At 41.5% G+C, this 16,407-nt stretch overlaps 1 protein-coding gene across 4 annotated transcripts in view; it reads right to left on the bottom strand.

The window, feature by feature from the left end:
• The window catches only part of PTPN13 (protein tyrosine phosphatase non-receptor type 13), a 114,942-nt gene that overhangs the window by 61,829 nt on the left and 36,706 nt on the right, over positions 1-16,407 (bottom strand). For all 4 annotated transcript variants that reach the window (XM_035325129.1, XM_035325127.1, XM_035325128.1 and 1 more), the window contains 3 exons: positions 15,715-15,780; positions 13,103-13,288; positions 10,312-10,405 (listed from right to left, as the gene is read on the bottom strand). In XM_035325129.1, the coding sequence (XP_035181020.1) occupies positions 10,312-10,405; positions 13,103-13,288; positions 15,715-15,780 (346 nt within the window). The remainder of the gene's footprint in view (positions 1-10,311; positions 10,406-13,102; positions 13,289-15,714; positions 15,781-16,407) is intronic.

The raw sequence follows: 16,407 nt of genomic DNA, 5'->3' as shown, positions 1-16,407 counted from the left end.
ACACATTTACAGATGCCTTACTGTACTATTGATAGCAAGGGAAGAATGACTGCGCAGTTAGGAATTTTAAAAATCTTCGATCTTCCTGCAACGACTGTTTTTGATGATGACAGTCTCTCAAGATGCAGAATATTCTAGAACAAAAAACTGACAAAGCTCTCAAGGTCAAGGTGGTGGCACAAGCCTGTACACCTCATGTTTTGTTAATAAATGGATCGGTCAATATTGGTGAATGCTGCCTCTCCTCCCTCTCCCTTATCATGAAATAACTTCCACAATAAAAAAAACTGTCAGAGGTGTAATATTCTTGGTGAAATACGTGCTCTCAAAAGAATACCGTATAATGGTCACTGAAAAGCTGTGATGCTTATGTCAGTCTCAGGCCTAAGATTTTCTAAATGTGCTTGCCCAGGTTTACAAACATTACTAAGCACAATGAAACTTCTTAATATTCACAGATGAACCCCCAGTTTACTCTTCGTATTCTTAAGACTTCCTGAGACCAGAATAAAATAGTAAGCATCTTAATATTAAAGTCCCAGAAAAACGACCAGTATCGAAGACTGACCAACTGCTATTTCCTATTAGGAAACACTAGAGTTTTTCAATACTTCTGCAATAACGAAGTGATAAAAATCCAAAGTCTATTTTAGATACCACACATACAGAAGCCTACTCATAACTACAAGTGATCAAACACATTGCAAAAATCATCATCAAATCCAATCTTTTCAATCTGCAGCATACACGCTGCATTCATACGGCAATCTCAACCTCACCCTGGTACCACCACTGAGAACACCCCACTGCAACGTGTTCTGTGCAGGATGCCTAAGCCATGCCTGCTCACCCAGCTGGTGAGAGTGTGATGATGGGTGTGCCTTTCTTAGAGCGAGCCCCTTCCTTAACGTGATATTGCCATGTACATCCTCGACTAAGAAGCTGTCTTGAAGCCCTCCTCACACAGGAAAACATCCGCAGGCTCAGAGGAAATACGTGTGCTCTATCTTCTGTTCCGTGAGATGGTTCCAGTGCTAGCAGTCCCTCCTCCCTTGAAAATCAGCTGAGATCAATTGCCACTCTTGTTCAGCGGGCTTCAGCTGAACTTCTTTTATTCTTTTGCATCAAGTTTCAGAGAATGCTGTAAGGGTGCTGATACTTGCACTTAGAAATGCTTTAAAAGCTTGTGGCTTTGTACCTTTGTACTCTGACATTCTACTTGAAGGGGGACTGTTTCTTTTCAGTTTCTATTTCTGTGATAAACTAAAACCAGGTGCTTAAAAAAAAGGCAAAACAAAAGCCAAACAAAACCAGAATGCTCCCCCCTGCATCTTACCTCTCCCCCCAAATATTTGATGGTGAAATGTTAGGATTCTGATTGCCCAAACATGTCTCCATTCCAAGGTTCCCACACATTCCAGACAATCAAGAGAATAAAACTAAAGTGTTTGCCAATGAGAATGAATTTCTCTTCTGAAACAATTGGACACATCACTTCGTATTTTTATAAATATGGCTTCAACCCTAAACTTGATTTAGAATACCTATCTTTGTGGTCAGGTAAATCTCATGTCATGTCATTCTCTTATGCTTTTCTCAGACTGCATGTCCCTCACAAGGCTAGTGAATTACATATAATATTCAAGGACACAGCAAAGCCTTTTGAAAAATAATTTTTCACTGTCAAGTTCCTACTGCCTATCCAGCACGGTGTGATGATAGCCCTTCTGCAAACACATACTTCACATTCACGCACATCTACATCAAGATCAGGCATCCTAAGCAGGATTCTAACTCAGGCATTAGAGATAGGGATAAAAAGCAAAATGCTTCATTACTTAAGAGTCTCACCAAAACAGAAAATCAAAAGGAGCTCCAAGAATCCTCTGCAATAATGACAGTTACAAGGTATACTTGGGCAAAAAAATAAATAACAAAACAATCTCCCTAATACAATGTTTTCACTTTTTTTTAATGGAAAACAAACAAACAAAAAAAAAACAAGAGCCAACTCTGATACAAGAAGTATTTGCAAACACAAGACCTTAGTGAAAAAAGCATGGCAAGCAAAGCAGGAAAAGAGAGACGGCTGCCACTCCAATAAACTACCAGTACTGTAAATTCAGGACTGCCTGGTACATTATTGGTCACAACTCAGAAGAACATCCCCAGCTCAGAAGGTCCGTTACTGCCCTGCGTGTAGAAGCATTACCTTGTTTCAGAGCACCCACCGACACAAGCGAATCCACTGTTTGTTGCTGAGAAACTGCTGTTGGGCAGCACAGGCTCCCTGCCTCAGCATGCAAGAGGTGCTTTCTGTTCCCCGCGTTACCCACCCACCTGGCATTTCCTCATGAGGAAAAGTGAACGCCGGGAACACTGTCTCATCAGCAGTGACCGGGAAAGTACTCACTGCTGCAGCTTGGCCTCTCACTCAGCTAATTGCGTAACGACGAGGAGATGAGCTGTCCCGTCAGGAAGCAGTGCAGGAGACACACTGCTTCCCCACTGCTGACCGACTGTGCCTGCAGGTCTTTATGTAACTTATTTCCACAGCGACCCACATGGCCTTTGTGTTTGTTCTTGAGACTCTAAAATTCTCTTGGACATCCTTCTTTCCTTCATTACCTTCCCCATTCCCACCTCTGCTTTTCACCAGTCTTAGTGCCTATTAACACCTCTGCAAGACAAAAATCCCTCTCAACCTAATTCCAACAAGGTCTCCCCAGACTGAATCACAGCGTCAACGTGAGGTGTTGCAGAAGCATCCTCAGAGAGAGGCAGAGAAGACCAGGGGTACAAAGCCTGCTGAAGTTGGGCATGTGGAGAAGGAGAGCGAAAAGAGCAGCAATGCCGGACACTGCCAGATCCGTACTTCACACCAGCCACATGCCCATGCTGCTCTTTGCAGCAAAGAGCAGAGGGCCATGTAACGACCAAGGTACAAAACCTCAGCACAGAAGCAATTTGGCTGCAGGAAGCAGCGAACAAATTGGATCATCATTACTTGGGCAACCAGCCGTCACTCCAGGCCAACTCTTCCTTTTGTAATAATTCTGTCCCTACCCGCCCCTCAATTCTGTAAGCACTGTTATAGAATTACAAAGTCACAAAACCAACCATTAAGGAATTTTGACTGTTCTTCCTGGACTTGCACAACCCGCTACTTCAGTACTATTTACATCAGGAGGTCTTGAACGGCTGCAGTAAATCTCTTTCAGGACAAGGCCTACCATTCCCTGATGGTACGCTGCCAGCACAGGGAAGCCTGGAATCATCTGTACATCCTTAATACGACAGTCTTCAAAGCACTTCTGCAGTATTCTTCTGACACCCCCAAACATTTACTTTCAGATGAATGGCATACACAAGTCCAAACGCATTGAGCCAATATACAGTGTACCCATCATATTCATTTTTTCAGCTTTTATGATGAAATCTGGCAAAAAGAACAGGACTGCCAGTGAAATATGAAGAATAAAGATCCAACTAAGAATCAAAAAGAACCTGGCTACATAACTCAACTTCTACATCTTGAAATTATAAAGGAAGTTCACAACATGAATCGTGCCATCCTTTTGAAAATGTCTTCTCTTTCTAATGGAAACTCTCAAGACCTACCCAAAGTTTCCTGGCTTCACTAATGACGTAAACTATCTCCTCCTCACCCAGCACCACACAGAGCTACTCTACGCTTCAGTTACCCAGCAATGTGACAGGACACAGAAGCGCTTCCCCACATCTCGGCAATGGTGACAGGACAAGCCACAAGCAGTTAAGATATCACATCATGAGTCATGACAAGGAGCAGACTTTCCCTTTCTCCCAGAACTTTTCTGCTGAAACCAACTCTCAGAACAGTACCTGGGCTCTCAATTTCACATCTCGCCCCTGGGTGTTTATCTTCTACTTGATTTTACATTAGTGCAATTATTCATAATTACTGTAAATAATTCAAATGCAATTATAGTAATTGCATGATTCCAAAGTATAATATATAGCGAGGGAATACATACCATGAGAATAGCAATTAATCACCAAGAGTTCACAAAAAAATCCCTTCTGGTGCTAAAACCCAAATCTACGCTTCCACACGAGCACAAAAGGCCAAAGTTACGTCTACTACATGACCATGGGCCTGCTTCCTTTTCCCTTTGGAGTCTTCAGCTATGAATGCAACTACACCCTTTTTGAGAAGTGTTATTTACAAACCATCCGTCTTTCTCACTGCCACTACTCGTTCATTTTCATCTGAGCTAGAGAGCTGTCATCTGCTCCTACCTAAATTCAGTCTGTCTGCAATTATTTGTGTAACGCCTTCATTGTACAGGCAATTGACCAAGCATTATGCAAACACAGACTGGGTCTATTTATACTGAACAAACTCAGTTCGACTTGGTTGAAATGCTTTCTGATCACCCCTTTCTTTTGTTTGCAAAGAACAGAAAACCTTTTCCAGCTGCATTTCAGCAACGCTTACAGGTACGCCCATATGTGCATGCACATGTGCTGGGCTGGGGGGAGAAAGAGAGGTCGCCCACACGCGTCGAAAAGAGCAGACCATCACTGCTAGACAGGAAGCTCAGAAAAGAGGAACTGATTATGCCTAAGTTTAAAAAACATCTCCCACACAATCAGTGTGCAGAAAAGCTAAAGAGAAAAATCCTTATCCCGAGACAATGCGTTTAGTTTCTCAGATGTGAGTGGGAAGCTGATGGAGGAGTTGGATTTGCAATCCCTTTGGGGCTGGCTGTGAGCCAAACAGAAGACCACAGAGCCAGCTGTGGCCTGTGGGTTGCCTGCTAGAAACAGCACCTCCTCCTTTCTCTTACTTTTTTTTTTAATTGTTGAAAAATTCCAAGTTTGAGATCTAAGTGCTCCTAAAATAATGTGTTATTTGTCAAGGACAAAATGAGCTGGACTGAAGGACTGTTCAAAGTGCTGTGTGTAACGGCAAGGCTGTAAATCCTTTAGAACAATCTGCGTTCAGCTTTGGTCGGGCATGGCTCCTCTATCAAACAGCCTAAATGGCTCCAGAAACTCCAGTCTTGTTCAGAACAGTGGTAGAGACACTTGCCAAGCTGCACCTCCTAAGTGCAGCATTTCACCTCTCCTGTTCCTCAGCATCTCTGCAGAACAGAGAACTGCACGATTGCAGTTTTTTCTACTAAGGCTTATGGTTTGATTTCCTTTCAGTACATTTCTGAGTCAATTAGGCAAAGGTCCACCCTGCTTTTCCCTTCCCGGATTTGGGCACAGCGCAGGAGAAACTCAGGCATACGGCTTGTTTTCTGCACAGAGACAGCATTTTACATTTCCTGTTTGCTTTACTCCTGGGTCTTTGCATCCCCTCTCATTTTGTCCCAGAGTTCCGAGTTTGCCCTCAGCACCACCAGCAGCACTGCCAGGCTGGAAGCTCAGCACAGCAGCAGCAATTATACTGAAGTTCACCAAATCTCTGCCACCACCAACCACCAGGACTGCAGGACGCACAAATGTATTGGAAGAAAACAGACGCCATTTCTGGAGTGCAAAACAACGATTAAAAAAAAAAAAAAAATCTTCATCCGGCTTCTATTTTGTTTTGTTCAACTCTTCGAATTTTTCTCCCACCTACTCAGTTCTGTTTTTCTACTAGCAGGAAGATGGGCAGTGTGTGTGTGTGTGTGTGTGTGTAGATTGCCGGACGACAGATTCTCAAATCAAAGGAATAAAGTAGTGTTTTTTTTTTTCTTTTGTTTTGTTTTGTTTTTTGTAAGTGAAAGCTTTGTGCTTGGATTTAGCAAGAAAATTAAATCTGTTTCAGTTCACATGTGGAGGTGATCACTATAAACTCTTTCATGATAGGCTAAAAGCTGCATTTTCAACAAAATTGGGTACTAAAACATAATCCGCAATTAATTTCCCTGGATCGAAATCAAAATGGCTTATTTTCTTTTTCCTGTGAGTTTTTGCTGGGCAGCTGTATAAGCAATAAAAATTTCTGGAGAGAACTAACTGAACGTTAGTATTCCTGTTAAAATTAAAAGGATTTTGTGGAGCCTCACGATATTTATTCGGTTTACAAAACCTACCATTTTTGCTGCACTTAACAGATTGTATAGTCTAATTAAACAGGGACTTCATCAACACTTAGAATTTTGTTCCCTCTTTCCACTTCCCTGTTTTGCAGAGATAAGGTGAACGTGGATGATACTTTAAAATCATCACAAGCAGAATGAGGTGGCATACACTCTTTTGGCAGAGATGAAGGCTGGAAATTTGACTGCTCAAACTGCAGCACTATAACACAGGGCTTGTTTGGGACAGACTCCACGATGCAGGAGTCAAGGTCACGCTGCAGAGCATGATGATAGGAAAGCAAAGTCAAGAAACATTTTAGCTAAATTTCTTGAAAAGACAAGTATGTTTTCAAAGGTCTGCTCTTGTTGCAGACAGATCTTGAACACAAGGTGGAACTTAATAAGTAAACCCAAGGAGACACAGCAATACTTCCCTGGTGCAAGATTTCATTTGAGAGCTGGGAAGCAGATTCCCAAGCCTGGTTAAGTTACAGAAATTTCAACCAAGTTTTAAATAGGCTACATTCTTTTGAACACTATGGTTTTTAGCAAAAACAGTAGTGGGGTGAATTAATTCTTGCTGTATGTTTGGAAGAGTTTGAAAATTACTTGCTTTTTTGTCACCCCAAAAGAATCTTATCAAACAACTTCCACAAATAATTCTTGAAAACTCTTAAGGTCGACAGTGTTTTGAACAGGAAACCTTAATAACTCATATGTTGAGATGACTCACACCAGGTTTTACTGTTTCTATTTCTGCTGGCTAAGTCAGTTCCTAAATATTGTGCTCTGAGTATGACTTGACTAAAAGCAAACGTTCTGTAATATTAATTTAGAATGAATTACTTCTGCAGTCTGCCCTGACATAAAGCTCATTCACCAAAATAACCACAGAAAGTGAGTCATGAAAGAGACAGAAAATAAATTTAATTGGGGAGAATATTAGCATTAAGCTATTTCATAATTGTACTTAAGATGTAAAGACAGAAATAAATAAGTGAAAACATCCAACCTTGGCATACAGGAGAACAAAATACCTGATTTCAGTAAGTAGAAAAATATTTCAAAACATCTGTCCTAAGCCAATAAAAAGCCCCAGCAACTGTAATTTTGGATGACCGAGATTTGCAAAACTGATCTTAAAGTTCACGTTTAAGTCTTCCAAAGACCGAAACTAGGAGCACATCTCTCTTCAGCTGAACCATCTCTATATTCATTAACTCAGCATGACTGATCATCAATCTAAAGTTAGATGCAGCAACATTTTGGTAATCCTGCATTCATTGTAAATCAATAAATAAAACAAAGAATTAGATAGCCCTGAATCAAATGAGAGCTGTCACTCATTAATATCAGACACCCTTTACACTGGGATCACCCTAACTTTCAATCTTTCAATAAGTACGCCACGTGGAATTGAAAATAGCCTGAGCTTGTTTGGTTACGTGGATGTCTTGTTCCATATGTTTCTGATGGTCTATATTCCCTGAGGGCTCAGCAAAGTGAGATGAAAGCATATACTGAAGATGGAAACAGAGAATTAAGATGATGCTAGTAAAAAATAATTAAAAAAAAGGATCAGGGAATGGGACTGAAGTCAGATGTTGAAATGGAAATGTCTGCAGGGGCGACTAAGATGGTTTTAAGCTCTTTAGGGAAAAAAAGGTAAGTAAACAGAGTTCCACAGGTAATTAATGTGATACAGGGAAACTGAAATAAGTTGGAATGGAATCAGAATAGGCAAAACAAAACAACAACAAAAAAACAACCACCCACAACGTCCTGGTCTGTAGCAGCTGACTCAGCTGGACACCTCAGTCTGAGAGAACCCTTTGTTCAGGCGGTCCTCTACAAGCTGGTAATTTCACAAGCGCACACACTGCAGGGAACCTGTTCTGCCTGGCACTGTGGCAATCTCAGGCAGAGCCAGAAGGCAAGTGAGCACCCAGCAGCCAGACTTCCAGCTCCACAGCCCTTTGGTGACCCAGACGCTGCATACTAACTGAATGTTGCATTAATTAAAATAAAAATCAATGCCTCTCAAACATCTCAGAAGCACAGCCATACATACTAAGTGATTCAAAGAAAGCAAGAAGAAGAGGAAAGAGTATTCTGGCCATGACATTTTATGAAGTCAGAGGATAGAGTAGGAAAACACCAATTAGATCATCTGGTCTATACTCTGTGAGCAAAAGGCATAGTCCTCAGAAAACGTTTCAGGCATTAAAGAGAGGTTATTTGACCGGATACTGAGCCAGAAAGCCATGGAGATACTGGCTGGAGCTATTGCACCCATCTACAAAATTTAGTAAAACCTAAAAAAAGCCTTTGTTGTTAAGATACACTTCAGATTTTGGGAACAAACATGACTTCTGGAGATTAAAAAAAAATCATCTGCTAAACAGCTTAACCAGAAAGTTGTAAGAAAAATAAACAGAAAAGTAAAAAAAACTCAAAGCACACACAGACTTCAACAAGAGCATTTTCTAAGAAAAATGAAAGCAGAAAAGCAAAAGACTGTTCAGCTGTATTAACAAGAGAACAAAGTAAAGAAAAAATGAGGGTTGCTAGTACAGTGAGAACAGAGTTTAAAAGCAGCCTTGCTATGCCTCCAAAACGAAACAAATATTCACTCTGACCATTCTCAAAACAGGCAATTTATGATAATCATGGGATCAAAAGCAGAACAGATGATGGAAATGAGAGTATGGAAATGACCAAGCCTGAGGTAGTAGCCAAATGCTAATATGCTCAAATCAAGTTCTGCTGTGCTACATAGCAAATTATTAATTAAACTGAAGATGATGGGAATCCACTTGAAAAGCAAAAGAAAAGTACCAGGTGAGAAATACGGTATGTACTTGCAGAAGAACAAAGGTGTGTAAAGAAACCATGAATATGATGAAACTAGAAATTGGGAAAGAAGAGGGGTCAAGAAGAAACTAACAATTTAACAAATCAAAACAGTAAGGTTCTGGCACAACCTTTGCAGAACTGATGGGAGCCAGGGAAATAATTATTTTTAAGACAAGAGCTTAAGAAGGAAGGCATGCTATTGTTTACAAATCTAGTCAACCGGATTGATCCAGTCCCAAACCCTGTATTCTGAGAGGTCTTTCTATTGCTGCAGAAAGACTCTGGAGGAGATGAGAAATATTGCTGGTTTTGGAGGACACCAAACTAAAAGACAGAGGGAGCAGCTCAAGCACATCAGCAACACGCTTTCGTTCCATGTTTACTAGTGGTAACTAGGCAGAGAGCCAATATAAGGCAGCTGAAAAGTCTGTGCTGCTAGCATTTACAAAGCTGAGTATCTGTGGAAGATACCACATACTGTTAACCAAGGAACTCCATTTCCATTTACAGATGAGCATTTTAAGGCAAGAAAGGTCTCGGATAATTATCACATCGCACTGCCTGCCTCGCAAAGACATTGATTGGCCCAACTGGAACATCACAAAACGCTCCACAACTCTTCCAGAAAAAAAAAGATGAGATTGGTCATTTGGAAGAACACCTACTCTTGTCTGAAAAGCCTAGCACAGAGCTGATGCTGCCACAGACCTTGAACAGCAACATCTAATAAAGTCTTGGCCAGCAATTGGCTGTCATCCCACATCACTCAATCCCTTTTACTCCACACTGGCAACAACGGCAACGTGTCCCCAAAAAGGGCTGTTTCCCTCCCTCCCTCCCCCTTTTCCTCTTTCCTAATCTCCCTGAAGCGACTTTACAACCTTACCTTGTTTCCATGTCTGCCTCACACTGCCAAAGCACAGCAGAACTGTGACAAACACACACCACCTCTGCTAAGGGAAAAAGAGGGGGTAACAAGAAGCTTTGTGTGCAGAGAGAAGAGCCCTGAGCTGCCTGGGAAGGAAAGCAAGCGGCTGTGTGCAAGGAGCGTTACAGTGAGGTAAAGCAGGGCCCACAGAAATGAAGGAACTAAGAGAAGCTGCTTCCTCTTCCTCCAGTTGCCTGAAACTTCTCCTCCCCTGAAATAAGACTTCTAGCCACCTTGTTCCTAGCATCAGGAACAGAACCAGAAAAAGATGTGTATTTTCTACAAACAATTTTTCTCTTGTTGACATTGTCTATGCTTTGTTAGACATGGAACTACCAACAGAGCTCTGTTACCATGAGCAAGGGCTCCAATACTCAGTTTCTTCAGCTGCAAAATCTACCCCGCACACATGGTCTCCCACAAGGGCTGTTATTGCCATGACCCTCCCTGCAAGGAAGCACTTACCTGTGGGAAGTCCTTTCCCCCTCAGCCTCTCCCGAATAGCCTGGCTCCTGTCTGGCTGCAATTTTTTATCTCCATTGCAAGCAAGTTGATCCATCTGCAAAACAGGCAATGATGCCTAGTTACGTACTGAAAGAACTCATATTAACATTAAACTAGTGCCCCTTAAATAACGCACAACACAAGTTAGCACTGAACATTAAAGTTCAAGTTCAGAGTACGGGCTCAAATGTTTCAAAACAAAAAATGGCTTCACCAGCAAGACCATCCCTTATAATACTGACATCTGAATACTCAGGGCGGGATTTTAGCACACAACTGGTTGGCTTTTTTCCAGTATGAATTAAGTTCACAACTGTGTAACTTAAATACATCCATCCCTGCAGCAAACTCCAAAGACAGCAGCACTTGAAAACTTTCTTATGCGTTCCATGGGTGCAACATGACTGGAACTTGTGATTAGCCTGATGTGTCCTCTGCAGAGTCGAGAGAACTGTCTCGTACCTGAGAGGTTTTGGTTGATAACTCAAGCAACTTATTTTGTATGTAATAGCTTATGCACTTGTGAAAAGTTACAAAAGGAAATGTGCCTGTGGGGATAAATGTGTGCCAAAATTCACTGATCTTATTACTAATTTTTAGCTTTTTTAAAAAAAATACCACTACCCCAAAGAAGTGATTTTACATGCACAATCATTCATGCATTCAAAAAAAAAAAAAAAAGAAAGAAAAAAAGAGCTTATTTGCACCTCTCATTGAGGTGTTCTGATATGGTGGCAATCAGCCCAACCTAGACAGTGGCTTAGCTGGGACGTTGGATGGAGACAAAGATCTTTATCCATCACAGTTACTGTGCAACTCAACATGAAACAGGTTCAATCAGTCCTAGGCTGTAATGCCCTTTAAAAGATGCAAGAAGATCTCTCACTGTGCTTCATATATCACCCAAGGACCTATTACAGAGCTCAGTCTCCTCCATCCTTTGAAAAGCCCAGGCAGGATCAGAGGCACATTAAAGTTTACTCTGGTTCTGAAAAAAACAGCTTTACGTGCTTTTCTTATTAAACTGAACTTCAAGGACACATACAGAGTTAAAATGTTAAAACCAGCATGGAGGGCTACCTGAGGCACAGAAAAACCCAGAAGCACAGCTATGTTGCTGTTCTGATGACACATGGCTCTACTCAACTATTTTGTTCTTGTTTTGCTGCAAAGCCTCGAATTCGATTAAGACATACTTCTGCCAGAGGAAAAGTAGAATATTAGCAAAGCTTCAACACTGGATAACGTCCAGCAGTCCTGCTCCTTGGTCATTAGCACAGTATGGGAACCCAGCAGCTAGATTCAGCACGTGCATTTAGGACCGCTACTGCTGTCCTCAGCTGGCCAGGCCAGTCAGTTTGTCACGCTAACCATGGAGACCCTTTGCAAGCCTGGTGACAAAGACAAGATGAGCAGAAAAGCAGAAAATTTGCTAAGCAAAAAGGGCCATTAAGAATCTGAAAATGAATGACTCAATTCTCCACACTGGCTGTTTCTATAGCTCATGGCCTGATTTAAGATTTAGATCTTCACTTTAGTAGTTTCAGTGATTAATGCCTTGTAGGCCTTCATTTCACTGAATCACAAGCCAGATCCATTTGGCAGCTGCACAAGAGTTTGGACATTGCAGTGAGGAGTACTGGACTGACAGTTGTAACAGCGAGGAGCAAACCAGACTGACAACATAACCTCACACTAGACAAATCTGGAACTCTGATTCAGTGCTGCTTCTGGAGCCCTGTCACAGACAGCTTCTGCTGAACATTGGACAAGCACAGGGACTTGTAACATCATGCAAGAACTTCCAAACCCGATTTATAAAGAGCCTAAGTAACTATTAAATTATAAAACAGATTGTTAAATGAGACTACTATCAACTCAAATACTTTTCCTGTAATTACAGTGCTACGTCTCCAGACACCAGTTTTTTACATTTGTGTAACCTCTATGACATAAGAGTTTCAACAGTATAGAACAGGATAAAACTCAAGATCACCACTGCCTATCACTCTAGCAGAAACACACTCCTTGCCATTTGTTAGAATTATGAACAGAACACAGGAAAAGGAAGTACTGACAAAAGAACGATCTTAACAATATTGACAACTTATGGCCTTCCTTGGAATTCAGAGCCTGAAGTCATTTGACTAATTGTGGCTACGTTGTGATGGTTTAGGTGAAGGCAGAGGACACCTGTCAGGAATAGTAACTCTGCAAGATGATTTCATGTAGCATGCGTCACTTCTTACAAGATTTGTCATCATTAGACAATAAAGTCCTCCACAAAATCCTATCTATCCAGGAGCTGAGGAGAAGTGCAAGAGAACTGGCACACTGACTAAGAAGTCCTTAGACTCTCCCAAAGTCAAGAACACTTCTAAAAAAAAGAAACACCACAGCCATCATTTTTGCAGCATTTCAAGTAGGAATAGGTCTAATGTTTGCCCCCAGAGTTCATGTTTTTTCCTACTTCTCTTCCAAAGAGGATAACCATTCAGAAAACTATCTTCCTCAGCAACAGCAGCTTAAATCTTCATTCCAGGAAGAATTGTCGAGTGCACAAACTGTTACCAAGAGGAGAACAATTCTCTCCTCCTACAATTTCACAGTTTTTCCCTTTCAACAATCTCCCTTATCACAACTGCAACATGGTCAAACAAGAGGAAGAATGACTGCACAACAACTCTGATTTAGCAACTTAGCTCTCTTCCTGCTGATCTCCCTTAACCCTCAGACGCGTAGGAAGACTTACCCCAGACAGGCTTCCCAGAACCAGCCTGACCAACTGTTTCACATAGGAGAAAGAAGGGGCACAGTTGCTGTTCCGTATGTGGGCACTGCAGGCATCCAGAACGGTCCGTACAGATACACGGGCATAAATGACATCTTCACACATGCCGAGGAGTATGCTGTTGAGATGATCTCCAAGTTTGATAGGCTAATGACAAACAAAAGTGGGAGGGAGGTGAGAATCAATTTTAATTGTAACCTGCAGCACACACATACAAACAAAAGATATTCAACGTAATAAAATGACTACGCATGAGGCTTATTGTCTACATCGAGTGAGTGCCAATGTGGAAGTCACCATCTCGGTGGTAAGAAGTTGCAGTTACAGTCACTGGACAATCAGCCAGAATCTAAAAGGCTCCTACAACAGTATGGTCCATAGAAGCTGCCTGATCTGTACCATCAGGACACCGCCACTTTCTTTTCTCAAGGGCTTAATTACCAGTGAAAAGGTTTTGCTTAAAGGTCTTTGCTGTTTTTAAACACACTGCCAGTCACAATCATAAAATTCAGTTCGTATTACAATCATTCTGTAAGACTCTGTCTGCCACACTACTTTTCTCTAATTCCACACTTGGATATTTTTTTTTGCTCCAGCTGGGTCAGCATTTCCAAAGTCCAGTGCCACCACCAAATGTTATCAACAAAGAAGTAAGGTTTCAAGCAGCAAAGCCACTGGTTAAAAAAAGCAAAGGTTTGTCGCTGCAGGACAATGCTCATATGGTGGAGAACAATCTAGGTTTGATTCTCAGCTCCCCAGCCAGTTAATCCAGCACACTGCCAGTGGAATACGACTCCACAGAGTGCACAATGGTCAGAGATAACACCTGTTCTCAGGTGCCACCAGCACTCGAGGACTCAGCTTCCCCCTGTGCAACTGTCCCAGAGTGGGGGGTTATCTACAAAGCACAAGATCTGTCGTGTGCTTTTTGGTATGGAGCATTTTAAGACATGACAATCTTTCAACCTTTCCTGTGTTAGTGCTCCTGATTTATTTTTTAAATGGTGCCATAAATAACTCTTCTGGATCCCCCTGGTATAACTAACGTAGGGTTTTCCCACCTATTTTTTCAGCACTTCTTCTCCCAGATCATACAAATCATTCTTGCAGTTCAACCAAATTCCCAGCAGAGAAGCAGCCCATCAACCACCAAATGCAGACAAAGTGAAATTCCACACATACAAACTAACACTTAAAAGTTATGCCATACACAGCCTGTCTTTTTGCCTATACTACCTCCACAGGGCAGAGCACCAGAACATTTGATGGAAAATCCTGTACTTCTGCTCCCCCTTTCTTTCCAGACATACCTCACCACACCATACTTTGGAAAAACACTGAGCGAGAGAAAGCATTGAGAAAGCATTTCTTCCTGCTGCATTACTATAAAACTGTTGCTACAATCTAATACTAAAGGAAGGAGCAAAAACATAGAAGAAAATTCATTCCTACCTACCTTCTGCTGAGCACCTATCTCAAGCCATTCTCCTGCTACTGCTCATACTGCTCCCTTCATCCCTTACAAGGCAGGTGAGCAAAGTGGGATAACTGTCCAATAAAACAGTGGAGTTTGGGGGACAGATATGGTAGACTACCAAGAAGTATCCCTATAATTGTCAGCATCAAATTTTGTGACTTCTGCGTTCAGGCAGCTATTTACAAAGCAAGAGGACTCAGAACCCAACTACTACTCTGGTACAGAAAATTTTAGAAACCAAGCACTTTAGTTCCCAAAGGCTTTCAAAATTTCCTTCCTTACCCTTAAACATAATGCCAATAAATTGGACTGAACCAAAACATGAAACAGAAATAGCTCAGCTCCCCGAGCTGCACAATGCTCTGTCAAATCCCTCAACACGAAGTCTCTCATTAAATGCTCTCTCTGTGCATTTCACCTACTTTTCACCCTTTTAGATAGTGCCTTCAAACATCTGAGCTGGGAGCAGGTGGGAGCACCCAGGCAAATGACGAATTAGGCATTCTAGACTCCACAACTAAGTGAAGGCGTTCTGCTGGGTGTGGGAGATAACCTCCTGAGCAATAACATTCAGCTCTAAGCAGTCTGTGACTATGTCTGCAATGGCTGACAAGTCAGTAGCAAGTCTACTCCCTCTTCCAAGCAATTAATACAATTTTTCTTGGCCATTGTGCAAGGCAAGTATTGGCACGTGCTAATTCCAGACTCACTGAAATTACAGCAGCAGAGATCACAAGTTGCTTTATTATGAGTATATCAGCAATGTTACTTAAGTGTTTATTTTTATATATAAGACTAAAACAAAACAAGTATTTTTCAGCAGCATCAACTGTTGTTTTTCCGCCTGTGACACTATAGCATAGACTAACCCAGATATACCTACATGGAAACTGACAGACACGTTCTATCAGCACCTTCTTTCTGCAAGCTAACAACAATAGTCTTACACGCCACAGGGAAAAGCTCCAAGTAGAGCAAGGATGCCACACTCTTCTGCGTCCCATGAGGACATCGTGTCATGTTAATTCACATGTCAAAGTGGTCACACTATTAAGTCTGAATCCATAATATTAAACAAAACCAAATTCAAACTTACTTGGCTTTGAGGTACTTCATGGTCAGCTCCCCAGAAGAGTGTCATACCAAGAGAATAAATATGCACCTATAATAAAACACAAGACATTTATCAACTCAGAACAGCACAGGAAATGCAAAGCACCTTCAAAGCAGAGCAACTAACCTAATGTCACTTTGCCTGTATACTTTCTTGGCAGTTAAGCTCATCTGTTTTTCAGATTTTTATTTTCTTTTGCCTGAGAGCTAGAGAAGTAAATCCTACTGCAACAAAAGGTACTGCATCTAATCAGTGCCTCTGGCCTTGCTGTTTAGCTTCACATGTTCATCTCCCAAGGAAGGCAGAAGCACACTTATCTACGTCAGCAGCCGCGCAGGGGAACAGACTGCGTGGTGGTATCTAATGCTCCTGAAACCTTTAGTCTGAAGGCAAGGCAGGCCTTAGCGGGACTCCATCAGCTGGCTACTACTGTCAAGAAATTACTAGGACTGGGATCAAAGGAAAAAATGTAATGAACACAAAAGCATTAATGCATAAAGCAGTCACCTTAACCTATCATTTGTATTTTAAGGCACAAAGGCATTAAACATTACATTCATAATTAACAGTTAATATCAACAGCAATGATATTAATATACATCTTGAACATACTAAATCCTTCAAGACATGGAATACAATCTTCAAATATTGTAGATTTCAGACTACAAATACACA

The sequence above is a fragment of the Oxyura jamaicensis genome, chromosome 4 (assembly GCF_011077185.1).
Source record: "Oxyura jamaicensis isolate SHBP4307 breed ruddy duck chromosome 4, BPBGC_Ojam_1.0, whole genome shotgun sequence".
NCBI classification, from domain to species: Eukaryota; Metazoa; Chordata; class Aves; order Anseriformes; family Anatidae; genus Oxyura; species Oxyura jamaicensis.
This window is presented reverse-complemented; position numbering and strand designations above follow the sequence as displayed.